We start from the raw sequence: 13,418 nt of genomic DNA on the forward strand, positions 1-13,418 counted from the left end.
GTACTTGAAAATATTTAAATAAAATTTATTTTCCCCAAGCAAATATTCTAATTAATTTCGAAGGCAGTATGAAGCTTGGTATTGTTATCATACACTGATTGAACGTGCATGGGACATTTTGCTCCGGCACGCTGCTGAATTGTAGGGTTACTTTGTTTTATTATAAACATGCAGACTTTACGCGAATTTACGCGTAAAACTAAACGCGGTAATATATTGAAGATTGTTAGAGAGCATTATCTTCGCGATGACATTGGTTGCGGCTCAGACCTCTGTCAGTATTGTTTCCAAAATGAGGTCTACCAGTTGACATCGAATCACGATGTTAAGAGCAGCCTTTTCAAATTTCCGCACTATATTGTTTTGGATACCAACGTGGTTTTGGACCAAATCGATGTGCTCGAAGAGGATGTGCTGCGCAATGTCATCGTCCTCACCACGGTGCTGAACGAGGTTAAGCACAAGAGCTCATCCATTTATAAGCGTTTCAATGAGATTATTCACGATCGCAAACGCAACTTCTATGTGTTTGTCAATGAACATCATAAGTGAGTATAGCAGATTAGGTACTTAACGAGAATCATATTAATTTTATACTCACTAGGGACACCTATGCCGACCGGGAGCCGGATGAAAGCGCTAACGATCGCAATGATCGCGCCATACGCCTGGCTGCCAAGTGGTACGACTCTCATCTACAAACCTCCCAAGACTCGAAAGTCTTCGAGCGCAGTGGACGCACAGTCACACGCGTTGTACTCCTGACCGACGATGCTGGCAATCGTGCCAAAGCCGAAGCGGAGGGTATTTTAGTAGCAACTGCTGCAGACTATGTTAAATCGCTTGAGGACTATCCTTTGCTGGTCGACAAGTTGTCCCAAAAGACATTTGAAAATGAGAAACAAGCGCTGCCCCAATATCCACCGCATTTAAGTATGAAAGAAATACTTGAGGGACTGCGCCACAAGAAGCTATTGCAAGGTTCGTTCCAGGCATCCAGGGAGAACTATCTCGAAGGCAATGTCAACGTGGAGGGCTATGAGAAAGGCGTAAGGCAATTGTTTCTTTAGATAATGCTATCTTTCGACTCTCATGCAATTTTAATGTATTATAATTTATAGATTTTAATACAAGGTCGCGAGTCTCTTAATCGTGCTGTGGATGGAGACATTGTTGCCGTCGAATTATTACCTGAAAGTGAATGGTCAGCGCCTAGTGAGATAGTGTTGGAGGAGAAAAATGTGTATGCAGACGACGTGCCCAGTGAAGAGCGCGAAGAAGAGGAGATGGAAATGCTGCAGCAATTGCAAGCTGCACCAGTTGAGGAGCGCACTCCCACTGGTCGCATAGTTGGTATTGTGCGTCGCAAGTGGCGTCAGTATTGTGGCATTCTACAGCCCAGCCTCATCGAGGATACGACACGGCACATCTTTGTGCCCGCCGATCGTAAGATCCCGCGCATTCGTATAGAAACGCGCCAAGCAACTAAGCTGCAAAACCAACGCATTGTTGTGACCATTGATAGTTGGCCAAGGAACTCGCGATATCCGCATGGCCACTTTGTGCGATCCCTGGGCCCACTGGGCAACATGGCCACCGAGAATGAAGTGATCTTGCTTGAGCACGATGTGCCGCACTGCAAGTTCTCTGAAGAGGTTCTCAGTTTCTTGCCCAAAATGCCGTGGACTATTACCGAAGAGGACTATGCCAAGCGCGTAGACTTACGCGATTTGTATATTTGTTCAGTAGATCCGCCCGGTTGCACGGACATTGATGATGCCCTCCATTGCCGCGAGCTGCCGAACGGAAATTTGGAGGTGGGCGTGCATATTGCCGATGTGAGCCATTTCATACGACCAGGCAATGCGTTGGACAAAGAAGCTGCTGCGCGTGGCACAACTGTTTACCTGGTTGGCAAGCGCATCGATATGGTGCCGGAGTTGTTAAGCTCGAACCTTTGCTCGTTGGTTGGCGGCGAGGAACGCTTTGCCTTCTCTGTTGTGTGGGAAGTAGATCATCAAGCGAACATTTTGGCTAAGCGTTTTCACAAGAGTGTCATCAAGTCAAAGCGTGCCATGACCTATGAGGAGGCACAGGCAATTATCGATGATGAAGCACAAACGGGTGAAATCGCCAAATCGCTGCGTCATCTGAATAGACTGGCCAAAATACTAAAAAAGCGGCGTATGGACAACGGGTATGATGTCTAACAGCGTCTATGTGTTCTTATAATAGCTACATTTTCATTTCTTCTTTAGTGCTCTAGTGTTAGCATCGCCCGAGATTCGCTTTCAAGTGGATAGTGAAACGCATGAGCCGCTTGAGGTTGAAGCCAAGCAAATGCGCGATACCAACTCAATGGTCGAAGAGTTCATGTTGCTGGCAAATATAAGCGTGGCTCAGCATATTGCTGCAGAGTTCACGGAGTGCGCAGTCTTGCGTCGTCACCCGAAGCCCCCAAATACAAACTTTGATCCACTAATAAAAGCAGCCCGCTATCAGGGCTTCGAGGTGGTCACGGATACCGGGCTAGAACTGGCGCATTCACTGGATAAATGTGTCAAGGCCGACAATCCTTATTTCAACACGATGATACGCATCTTAGCCACACGATGCATGATGCAGGCTGTGTATTTCATAAGTGGAAGCCTGCAAAAGGAAGAGTTCTTCCATTATGGCTTGGCCGCGGAAATTTACACTCATTTCACCTCACCCATTCGTCGGTACTCGGATATAATGGTGCATCGCCTGTTGGCAGCTTCCATAGGCGCAGACAGTACCTATGCCCAGTTGCTAGACCGCAAGTCTAATGAAGAGATCTGCAACAATTTGAATTACCGCCATAAAATGGCCCAATACGCTGGTCGCGCATCAGTTGCACTTAATACACATTTGTTCTTCCGTGGAAAGGAGGAGGATGAGGAAGGGTATGTTGTTCATAAGAAATTGTGTCGAACTTATATTTAAATGAAAGTATTTCAGTTATGTCTTGTTCGTACGGAAGAACGCATTGCAGGTTCTTATACCCAAATACGGGCTGGAGGGCACTCTGTATCTGAAAAGCGATAAGGATGGCAAGGACGGCTTGGAGCGCACTAAGAGCGAAGTTATATTCACATTCAATGAGGAAGACCACACGCAACGGTGTGGCAATGTGATTTTCCATTCTTTTGATCCCGTCACTGTTAGATTGAGTCTAGACTCAACCAACGTACAGCATGAGAAACTGGTGTTCAAGCTGGTGATACCGTACATCAAGGGATTTAGTGTTGAAACAACAACGGAATTGGTCACACCAGCTAATGCACAGCCACCAGCTAAGAAATCCAAGAAGGATAAAAAGAAGAAATAAACGACGAATAAAACTTATATATATATTTCTGTAAAATATTAACGTTAATTGCAAAAAACTTGGATACAGAAAGAATAAGAAGAAACAATAAAATACTTTTATATGTAAAATCAGTTAATTTGAAAACATTGTCATGGAAAATATTAAAGTATGTCGGAAGATATTAAAAATGATCGGGGTGAGCGACATCGTCAAAGGTATATTAACCCCACAATATATGCTTGAATGGATTAAGAGTTGAAGAGAAAGGTTCTAAGAATGAGCTATTCAAAAAGCTAAACGTAATTAAATTGAGCTCTTAAGAGAACAAGCATACGATCAATTTAAAGTAAATTTTCGAAATTCTCTTCTTATGTGTAACAACAGAGCGCAGTTTTGCTTCGCTTCACGTAATAGTTATTCAAACCACAGGGAATTTTCTTATTATTCAATGTTAACCTTTTTTATTTCTCGTTTTTTAGGTCTTACTTGTTTCTACATATTTTGAGTTGAGTTTAGCTCTATATAAAATCAAATACACTCATTACAGAAACTTTGTATTGGGCTTAATAATGCGACGAGAGTGTTTTTCGATTCGAAAACGTTTTTCAGTACTCACCTGGAGAGAGACGTGCTACACCTTTGATCCCATACTTTTGAGTTCTGGATTTCACTTGCCGTGCGAGCATTTCAATATCATTGTAACGTTTCGACTTCAATGCGACGGTCGTGTCCAAGCTAGAGCGGCGTTTCACGATAAAGTGTATAGAGGATCTATATATAATATAGATATATTTAGTGCATATAAATATACACCTAATAAACTGATTATTCAAGTGACATATTGACCAAAACTTGCGATTTAATGGAGCTGGTTACTGATGCAGTGAGAAAACCCAATACTGAAGGCAGTAAGTGTCGAGAACTAACCTTTAAAGCGAGCAAAGAATGATTAGCAAAAATACAAGACTATTAGCATAAATGTCGAAAGCGCAAAATGAACTAAGCCTTCAAAGAGGAAATAAAGACTACATATGCAGTATATCAGAAGATATGTGTATATATTTCCAGCCAAAAGTAAAACAAAAAATAATATATTTAAAGTAGTAATTATTTTATCTGATAAGTTATATAATATATATATTTAAAATTTATCAATTTGAAAATTATTCAATTTTTGTAAAGGCAAAGTTGATTTTGTATAAAATAATAAAATATATATTTTTCAATATGTAAATCAAAATTTCCAAGTGGTAAAAGAAAAAAAATTTAAAAAATATATTAACACATTTTTAGAGCAATTTCTCTAACTTTTGCTATATTGCAAAGAAATCTTTTGCTCGTTCCCATCAAATCAGCAAAGTCTCAATATATATCCATCCACAAACATATATATGTATATAGCTATATATGTATATAGATATGCGATTCAGTATTTTGTATCATTTCAATGGCGCTCTAATTATGCTGCTCTGTCTACCGATTGCTTCCGATACACTCTTCCATATACATATATGTATATAGTCAATGTGCGACTTAGATTCTATAGACTAAGTATACAAAATCGTATGTCGCCAAAGTGTAAATTAGTTTGGCTATAGCGCTATCGAGTCTTAAAATTTATGCAGCACCTAATGAGCCCCTGAAAATCCAATTAGACAGTGCAATGAACTTCAAAACTATTAACTATCTGATGGACTAATGCTCTTTCTATCAAGGTACTTCATCCATATATGGCATGCCAGTGGATGCGCACCACCCGTTCTATTTGGACTTGTACCGCAAGTCTGTGCAGAATCCCGTTGCCTTCTGGGAGGAGCTGGGCCAATTGCTCGACTGGGATAGGCCCTGGCAGCAGGTGCTGGACAACAGCAATTCGCCGTTTACCAAATGGTATGTGGGCGGTTACTTGAATGCCTGCTACAATGCCGTGGACAGGCACATACTGGCCGGCAGGGGCGACCAGGTGGCCCTCATTCACGATAGTCCGCTAACGGCGACAGTGCGCAAGGTCACCTACCAGGAACTGTACGATCAGGTTGTTCTGCTGGCCGGCGGCCTGGCCAAGCTGGGCGTTAGTAAGGGCGATCGCGTGGTCATCTACATGCCTCTGATACCGGAGACCATAATCGCAATGCTGGCTATAGTTCGCCTTGGAGCCATACATTCGGTGGTATTTGGCGGATTTGCTGCACGTGAGCTCTGCTCGCGCATTGAGCACGTCGAACCGAAGCTCGTGATTGCTGCCAATGCGGGCGTGGAGCCCGGCAAGGTGGTCCCATATCTGGACATACTCCATTCGGCCATCAATATGTCACGCTGGAAGCCTCCGCAGCGCAACATTATTTTCATGCGCGAGCAGGTGGCATCCGATATTCTGGACGACAAGTTGGATGTGCTCTGGTCAACTGTGCAGGACATGGCCGATGCTAGGCAGCCAGTGGCCTGTGTGCCCATCGAAGCGAACGATCCACTCTATATACTCTACACCTCGGGCACCACGGATAAGCCGAAGGGTGTGCTACGCACAATTGGAGGTCACCTGGTTGTCTTGATGTACACCTTGAAGATGATTTATGGCATTAAGCCCGGCGATACATGGTGGGCTGCCTCCGACATGGGCTGGGTTGTGGGGCACTCTTACATATGCTACGGTCCCCTCTGCCTGGGTGCCACGAGCGTCATGTACGAGGGCAAACCGGATCGCACGCCGGATCCAGGACAGTACTTTAGGTACTTTCAACCAAAAATTCTGCTCATATTTTGGTAATTTATAAATAATTGTTTCCCATTTACAGAATCATCGACCACTACAAGGTGTGCGGCATCTTCTCCGTGCCGACCTCTTTCCGCGTGATACGCCGCGCCGATCCGGAAATAAGCTACGGCCGGCAGTACTGCATGAAGTCGTTGCGAGCCATCTTCATAGCTGGCGAGCATTGCGATTACGAGACGAAGGCTTGGATAGAGAAAACATTCAAGGTGCCGGTGCTGAACCACTGGTGGCAAACGGAAACGGGCTCGGCCATAACGGCGACTGGCTTGGGCCTCAAGCACAGTCTCAATCCGCCTATGTACTCCACCGGCTTGCCCCTAATGGGCTACGATGGTAAGTTCATGAATTCATGTTCATGAATTTTTATCCAAGTAATTTCTTTACGTTGTCTTCTTAACAGTTAAGGTTTTGAAAAAGGATGGCACAGAGGCTCTGCCCTCTGAGCTGGGCCGTATTGTCTTGAAGCTGCCGCTGCCCCCAGGCAACATGGCCACACTTTATAGGAACGAAGAGCTCTATCGCAAGCTCTACTTCCAAAAGTTTCCGGCAAGTCGTGCAACTTGACTATACACATCCTTGATTTTCTAACATTATATATGGTGCTTGCAGGGCTACTATGACACCATGGACGCCGGATACAAGGACGCGCGGGGTTATGTTTTCGTTACGGCCCGAGATGATGATGTCATCAATGTGGCCGGGCATCGCCTATCCACCTCTAGTCTAGAAGATGCTGTGCTACGGCATCCAGACGTGGTCGACGTAGCCGTATTCGGTGTGCCGGAGCCAACTAAGGGTCAGGTGCCGCTCTGTCTTTATATACCCGTCGAGACGTGCAAGAAAACCGACGCCAAGCTCTCTGCAGAGATCATCAAGCTGATACGCGACATTGTGGGTCCCATCGCAGCTTTCCGCCTCATCACCTCGGTCAAAAACTTGCCCCGCACACGCTCCGGCAAGACGATGCGCAAGGCCATGGCCGACTTTGCCAGGAACGAACGTGTCGTGCTGCCGGCTACCATTGACGATGCCAGCGTCTTCAGCGAGATCAGGCGCGCCCTGCAGCATCTGGGCTATGCGATGTCTGCGCCCGATCCCATAGTCGCTAAGCTTTTGGACTAATCCTTGGCTAAGATCAAGAGCCACCTCGTCCCCTGGGTTAACTGTGCAATTATTATAGTTTTTTGTAAATGTTCATGTAAATCGAATAAATCGTCAACATAAAAGTCAACTAAAACGTTTATAAGTACATCTAGCGACCTCGCCAGACTAAACTAAATTTATCATACTACAATAAAATACTTTAAAATTATTTATATAATTCCGTTGAAAGTACAAGGGCCCATATGTGATTTTGCGAAAATAATTTAAATGTTAATGTTCGCGTTGGCGAACTATGGCCCCAAATCGTTCAAACTAGTCAACTATAACTCAATCAATTTATTCAAATTGTGTGCAAATTTCGTGCAACATTGTCCGCTTTCATTCCCATGAACGGCAGCGAGTGAGGCGCGTGTAAGAGACCCCTTACCATTCCTATTCCCATTTCCACTTCCCACTACCATTCTCATTGTCATTTTCATTTCCCTGCCCACTTCCAGGTCCCTTTCCGTTCGGGCCGCCGTCGCACTATGTGCACATATGGCAGCCGCTATGCTGTTTAACCTGATTTCTGCACTCAGCATCAAAGACCACAAATGTGCTTAAGTAACCTTGTTAGTGGACCATACTCTGACCTACACATTTGACACCCGCCAAATCCGCTGATACACTGCACCACAGTGGAGCACATTAACATTGAGAAATTTACTTTTATCATAAGAGAATTTGGATGAAACTTTTATATATGTCTGCTCTCTTTATTAGAAGTAGAATAAGTTAGAATACTAGAGCTCGGTTAGATGACAAATATATTTACGCTAATTACTCGTCCCTAGCAAGCATAATGTTCAACATATGTAAGAAGGTAAGAATAAACTGTTGACAAGGTCCTTAGTCATTCGAAATTAACTATATGAAATAATAAGCCATTTATACCATGCATAGCCCAAAATTAAAAAGTAAAGAGCACTCAGCAATTCTACATATGTACATGTAAGCCATACGAAATATGGCTTAAAATATTTGATTGTTTTACAAACTGTGCACAAATATAAAATCAAATTATTGGTTAATACCATACTTGATACAACTAGAAAATATTCTAAACAGTAATAATTTTATTTTTAGTAGTAATAGTAAGAGCAGCAATGTTTTATAATTTTATATCTTGATACCCATGTCGCAATGTTTCAATTTGGTTATATACCTTACGGTTGTATTATATCATTTTACAAATTCTATCATTTTAAAAATGGTATCGTGGGTAACGCACCAACATTGACAAACTAAATTCCGTGGGTAATTTCTTGACACTAATTTAAGTTGTTCGCTTTGTTGTATGTATGTAGAGTTCGCCCTCTTTCGTCAGTCAGGCAGTCAGGCAGTCAGGCAGTTAGTCAGTACAATATGTAAATAGTCACAGTATAGCTTGTCAAAAAGTTTGTATGCCAAACACGCGCCATGGCAAATTAATTGCAACGTTTCGCCTGCAAATCCCAACCTCATAAACTGAAGATTATTTGACTTCGCTTCACTTAACTTTACTTACTTTACTTTATTTACCGACTTACAGAAGCTGAAGCAGCGCTTGTGTGTGTAAGGACAATGCATCCAAGGTGTAGGTAACGGCATTCATAGATTCACTTAAAGGCAAACGAAGGATGCTTTAACATAAGTCTATCAATTGTGATGGCTCGTAAGTGCAATATTAACTACCTATAAGTAGACGACGCTCATAAACAATGCGCGTTTATAACATAATTAAAAGCTGATAAAACTTATATAATAACATATTGAGCGGCATGTTTGTATCTCTATTTTACGCTATTGTCTAAAGTTGCAAAAGTACCCAGCATTACATCCAACATTTGCTCGGCTGGCTGCTGGTGTCGGTGACGTATACGCAATATTTGTGCACGCCCACCAACCGCGTGCTACAGTCTCTATCTGCTTAAGCTCAACATGTGGTTGTTTGTCGTGAGTGTGTATGTGGGTGAGCGTGAGTGTGAGTGTGTGTGTGTGAGTGCTCGTGTAACTGTATGTCAGCCAATGGCGTGCTTGCATTTGCTCTGTGTGCGTGCCCAGCGGGAGTAAATAAAAGCCGATGTCCTGTCAAAGCAGACCATCATTCGAGTGCCTGCGTTCAACAAGTTCGTTTCAATCAAGCAGTGAACACACACATAGTATTTCCATCGCAACACTTGAAAGCTGTTGAAGTCATATTCTAAGTGATCTTTAAACTAACGTGCCACAAGAAGAATCAACAGGTATTTAGAGTGTACTCAAATTTAGAAAGTTCCTTCGGAAGCTTAAAATTTGAGATTAAAACTCTTAGAGAGTTGTGATAAGGAATTATATTTACATATTTACATATTTCTTTTTTTATGATAATTCTTTAATCATTGCTAGTTCTAATAATGTTTTTTTTATTGGGATGACCAAATCAGAATATTTGGCTTACTTTCAAGTGTCCCTATCTTATTTTATTACTTCAAAATATATGCTTTATTTTTATTTATGATTATTTAATTTAATTTCTTTCAAACAGATAAAATATACAAACATATATTTATGCAAATCAGCTGTTTCAGTAAACAGACGATTACTAAGTATATTACAAAGGGAAAGTAAAATATATTTATTTATAGTTACTCTACATCCATCACATTCAAACTATGGGAACAACTGTATTAGATGCGCAAATTTATTAAACAAATTTTGTTTAGATTTATGCCAAACCTAATATTATACCTTGAATAGGATTCAAAAATGAATCAACCACTTCGGGTCTTATTTTGCATAAAAATCTAGTTTGAAAACCTAAGAATATTATTCTTGGCAAACTCAGCTGCAAACTCTAAATAAATCCAAAGTTTTTGAATTATCTATTTTACCTAGAAATAACTGAATTAAATTAAATTAAAACTGATATGGGGAGTAGGCTGAATGTTTGTGTAGTTTCCTTACTGGTTTAACTACACATAATACAAACTTTATGTCTTGCAGTTTAATTATTAGATTCATAAAAACGAAGCATTTTTTTTTTATGATTCGCGCTGTCATGACTAGAAACATATGTAATACCTGTTTGCCGATTGACTGACGCACTCATACGCATACATAGACAGTTCTCAAAAAAACAGGCAGTCTATTGATAGTACTTCAATAGATCATTGACAAATAGTGGCATCATTGGCAACTGTTTCTAAGCTGCGGAAATGCATGAGCAACACGTAAATGACTTTAGATGCATGTTACTCAGTGCACAGGATTGTTGACACACAAATACATATACACCGCCTCTCGTATATATGTATGTATGTATGTGAGTATGCAAGCCACGCTCATCACTCCTTCTATAGGGCGTACGTACATATATTTGTGCATATATACATCTTCATCACGCTGGGAGACAGGCAGTTGCTCCGCTCCACCTGAGGCATGTAATAGAAACAAATTGTCTGGCACGTAAACACATTAGCGCCGTCTTCTGGCTCTTGTCATCAAGTTTTGCTGGGATTTGGATTTAAAACAAAAAGAAATATAAAATATTGCCCGTAGGCAGGCAGTCAGCTATTCAGCTCGTCAGGCAGCCAGCCAGGTATAACTCCTTTGAAACACCTTGAAGCATTGCCTTGGCAACAATAATCACGCACGTAGCATTCAAATTATATCATTTAATCAAAATTAGTTAAGCGCACTTAGCCTGAAGGCTTTGCTTACGAGTTATTATCTGGGGGGAATTTAAAACATATTTATCAAGTTTTAAGCTTCAAGCTCTACTTGCAGGATGTCCCACGTACAGTTGCTTGCGATCTGCTTCCTTGCCATCGTCCTGCTGGTTGTGTGCGCGCATAGTGCGGCCACCCCGGCCCCACTGTGCCAGCCCGGCATAGTCGACGAGATGCCGCAACATATCAAAAAGGTTTGCTTGGCACTGGAGAACTCTGATCAATTGAATACGGTACTCAAGTCCTACATCAACAGCGAGGCATCCGGTTAGTAACACATGCACGAAGAATCAGAATATGTATAAATGTATTACTCAATTTACAGCTCTTGTGGCTAACTCCGAGGATCTGCTGAAGAACTACAATAAACGCACAGATGTCGATCATGTCTTCTTGCGTTTTGGCAAACGTCGTTAAGGCGCTTCACAGAGTTCAATTCAATCTCTAATCGACTCGACGACACGACCCCGACTAATCATGTTCTTTCCACTGATCTACAACAAAATGGCGTCTTCTTCCTATATGCATAATTTACTCTCTCGGCACAATAGCGTTTAATCGTGAATTAATCAACTTGGAAGCTCTCTAGTTCAAAAATCGAAAAAATGTATATGATATATATACGTGTGAATTTCTCATAATTGTACATATATATTCGTCAAGGACCCCCGAAAACGTATTGTACTTGTTGATGTATTCGATTGTTTTGTAAAAGCTTTTTATTTTGGAGCACTTTATTATTGCCAAATACAAATAAAAATTGTATAAATCATACTTTATTCCACATAATATTCACTAATAATAAACGGTAGATTTTCCCGCACATAAGGCACTTGCGAAAATTAATTATTAATATGTAATATGTAATTCCTGTACGAAATTGTAAATCCCTTAATTTTGTTCAATAAATTCTATTTTTAATCTTCTCAAATTAAATGGACTTGCATATTTTTTTATATATTCGATATCTTTAAAAATAGGTGCTGAGTCGGATAGCAGTTTATTAGTGCGTAAAGATTTTAATTATGCAAGTAGGTACTGTTAAAGAAATCATTATTTGTTATAGAGAAATCATCAGCTAAAAATATACTGGTTGAAAGAGAGATGTACATGAAATAGAATAAAAAAGTTGAAGAAGTAAGGTAGCTGTTTAATGAATTCTAGACATTTTGTCGTGATATTTTGACTGATATAGTAAAACTGTTGTAGAACCATTCTTCTGTTACAATGCTGCTTCCGAATATGCTGTAATCTGATCTAATACGGACTTTATGGTTTCTTCATGGACTTCACTATTTAATTAGCCTTTGGAATGTCAAGTAACCAGATGAGTCTAAATAAATAAATTTACGAAAATCTACAAAGCTTTCACATTTGCCAGTCAATATTATTTATTAAATAGTAAGCTTATTAATTGCTGGACGGGGTTTTCAATTACTATTATGATTACGGTAATGTTAATTTTATAAATATATTTTTCCTTATATTTGTTTTCGTTTATAATAGGCAAGGATCTAAGCTGGATCGAATGCTACATTCGTTTGGATCAAATCAATACTTGTTCCTGTTCAAGATGTTATTTTAAACAAAATTTCAAGTTCATGTAGAATTACATCACGTATATTACAGGCGATCCAGGATATTCCCAATTTGTATAAAGATAATGCGTATAATAAACAATTCATTTCTATATATATTAGTATTTTACATAATTCAATCCAATTCTGCTGCACAAACGAAAACGTAACTTTTTTAATTTCATGTGCCGGGCTCCGTAGATCAACAATTGCGTTTGTTTAATCGCTCCAATTGGATTTTGCCGTTTATATTTATTTTGTTTTAGCTTGCTGCAATAGAAACGTATTAAAAATTCTGCATAGTTGATAAAATGTTGTTCATTTTCATATTTGGTTTCATTTGCATTGTTCGCTGTTTTATTAAGTAAATTATTTAAATAAACAAAATTAAACAAATAATAGAGCAAAACGTAAATAATGCCTTTCACATTAAATTGTGAAATAAATACTGTTTGTAAAATTCTCTTTTGGTTTTATAAAAAATCTTAACAAACGATTTAGTTGCAGATTTATGATTTTGGCTTTAAATCTTCGAACTTTGGATTCATATGAAGTTCAGTTAGCTTTACTGTTAATTCTCAGTTTGTTTCATAATTGCTTGTGTTGCCTAAACAAGACCAACAAATTCTGCTAAAGGCATCAAATTAATTCGAATGTTTATTTTGTATTTTTTATTCTTTTTTGAAAGAATAATTAAATATTTTAAGTACCTACAGTAATATTATCCTTTTTTTTTTTTTTTTTTTTTAAATTATTATTTTGCCTCTTTGAGAATATTTTTGTCTTTTGTTTTTGAATGTATGATACTTTGTAAATATTCTTTACTTTTAATATGGCTTAGTTCCCAAGATATTTATATCTTATTTAGTGGCATTGGGAAAATAAAATAAAAAAACATGTAA

At 39.8% G+C, this 13,418-nt stretch overlaps 3 protein-coding genes across 4 annotated transcripts; all 3 read left to right on the plus strand.

Annotated features, from left to right (window-relative positions):
* The first annotated feature begins 102 nt into the window (after positions 1 to 102).
* On the plus strand, positions 103 to 3,462 carry LOC6574086 (exosome complex exonuclease RRP44). Its single transcript, XM_002000108.4, has 5 exons — positions 103 to 548; positions 605 to 1,049; positions 1,122 to 2,197; positions 2,259 to 2,927; positions 2,983 to 3,462. The coding sequence occupies exons 1-5, from the start codon at positions 169 to 171 to the stop codon at positions 3,350 to 3,352; spliced, it is 2,940 nt and encodes a 979-aa protein (XP_002000144.1). The 5' UTR covers positions 103 to 168; the 3' UTR covers positions 3,353 to 3,462.
* A 361-nt stretch (positions 3,463 to 3,823) lies between these two features.
* LOC6574087 (acyl-CoA synthetase short-chain family member 3, mitochondrial) lies at positions 3,824 to 7,338 on the plus strand. Its single transcript, XM_002000109.4, has 5 exons — positions 3,824 to 4,242; positions 5,050 to 6,064; positions 6,130 to 6,440; positions 6,508 to 6,653; positions 6,717 to 7,338. Exons 1-5 carry the CDS (start codon positions 4,197 to 4,199, stop codon positions 7,227 to 7,229), a joined length of 2,031 nt encoding a protein of 676 aa, XP_002000145.1. The 5' UTR covers positions 3,824 to 4,196; the 3' UTR covers positions 7,230 to 7,338.
* Positions 7,339 to 9,326: 1,988 nt separating this feature from the next.
* Positions 9,327 to 11,875, plus strand: LOC6574088 (dromyosuppressin). 2 transcript variants are annotated; one of them, XM_015167263.3, is made up of 3 exons: positions 9,327 to 9,475; positions 10,986 to 11,206; positions 11,265 to 11,875. In XM_015167263.3, exons 2-3 carry the CDS (start codon positions 10,999 to 11,001, stop codon positions 11,354 to 11,356), a joined length of 300 nt encoding a protein of 99 aa, XP_015022749.1. In that variant the 5' UTR covers positions 9,327 to 9,475; positions 10,986 to 10,998; the 3' UTR covers positions 11,357 to 11,875. The 2 variants fall into 2 exon arrangements, with proteins under 2 accessions (XP_015022749.1, XP_002000146.1); XM_002000110.4 differs by having other exon boundaries at positions 10,998 to 11,206.
* The last annotated feature ends 1,543 nt before the right edge of the window (positions 11,876 to 13,418 follow it).

The sequence above is a fragment of the Drosophila mojavensis genome, unplaced genomic scaffold, assembly GCF_018153725.1.
Source record: "Drosophila mojavensis isolate 15081-1352.22 unplaced genomic scaffold, ASM1815372v1 contig_277, whole genome shotgun sequence".
NCBI classification, from domain to species: Eukaryota; Metazoa; Arthropoda; class Insecta; order Diptera; family Drosophilidae; genus Drosophila; species Drosophila mojavensis.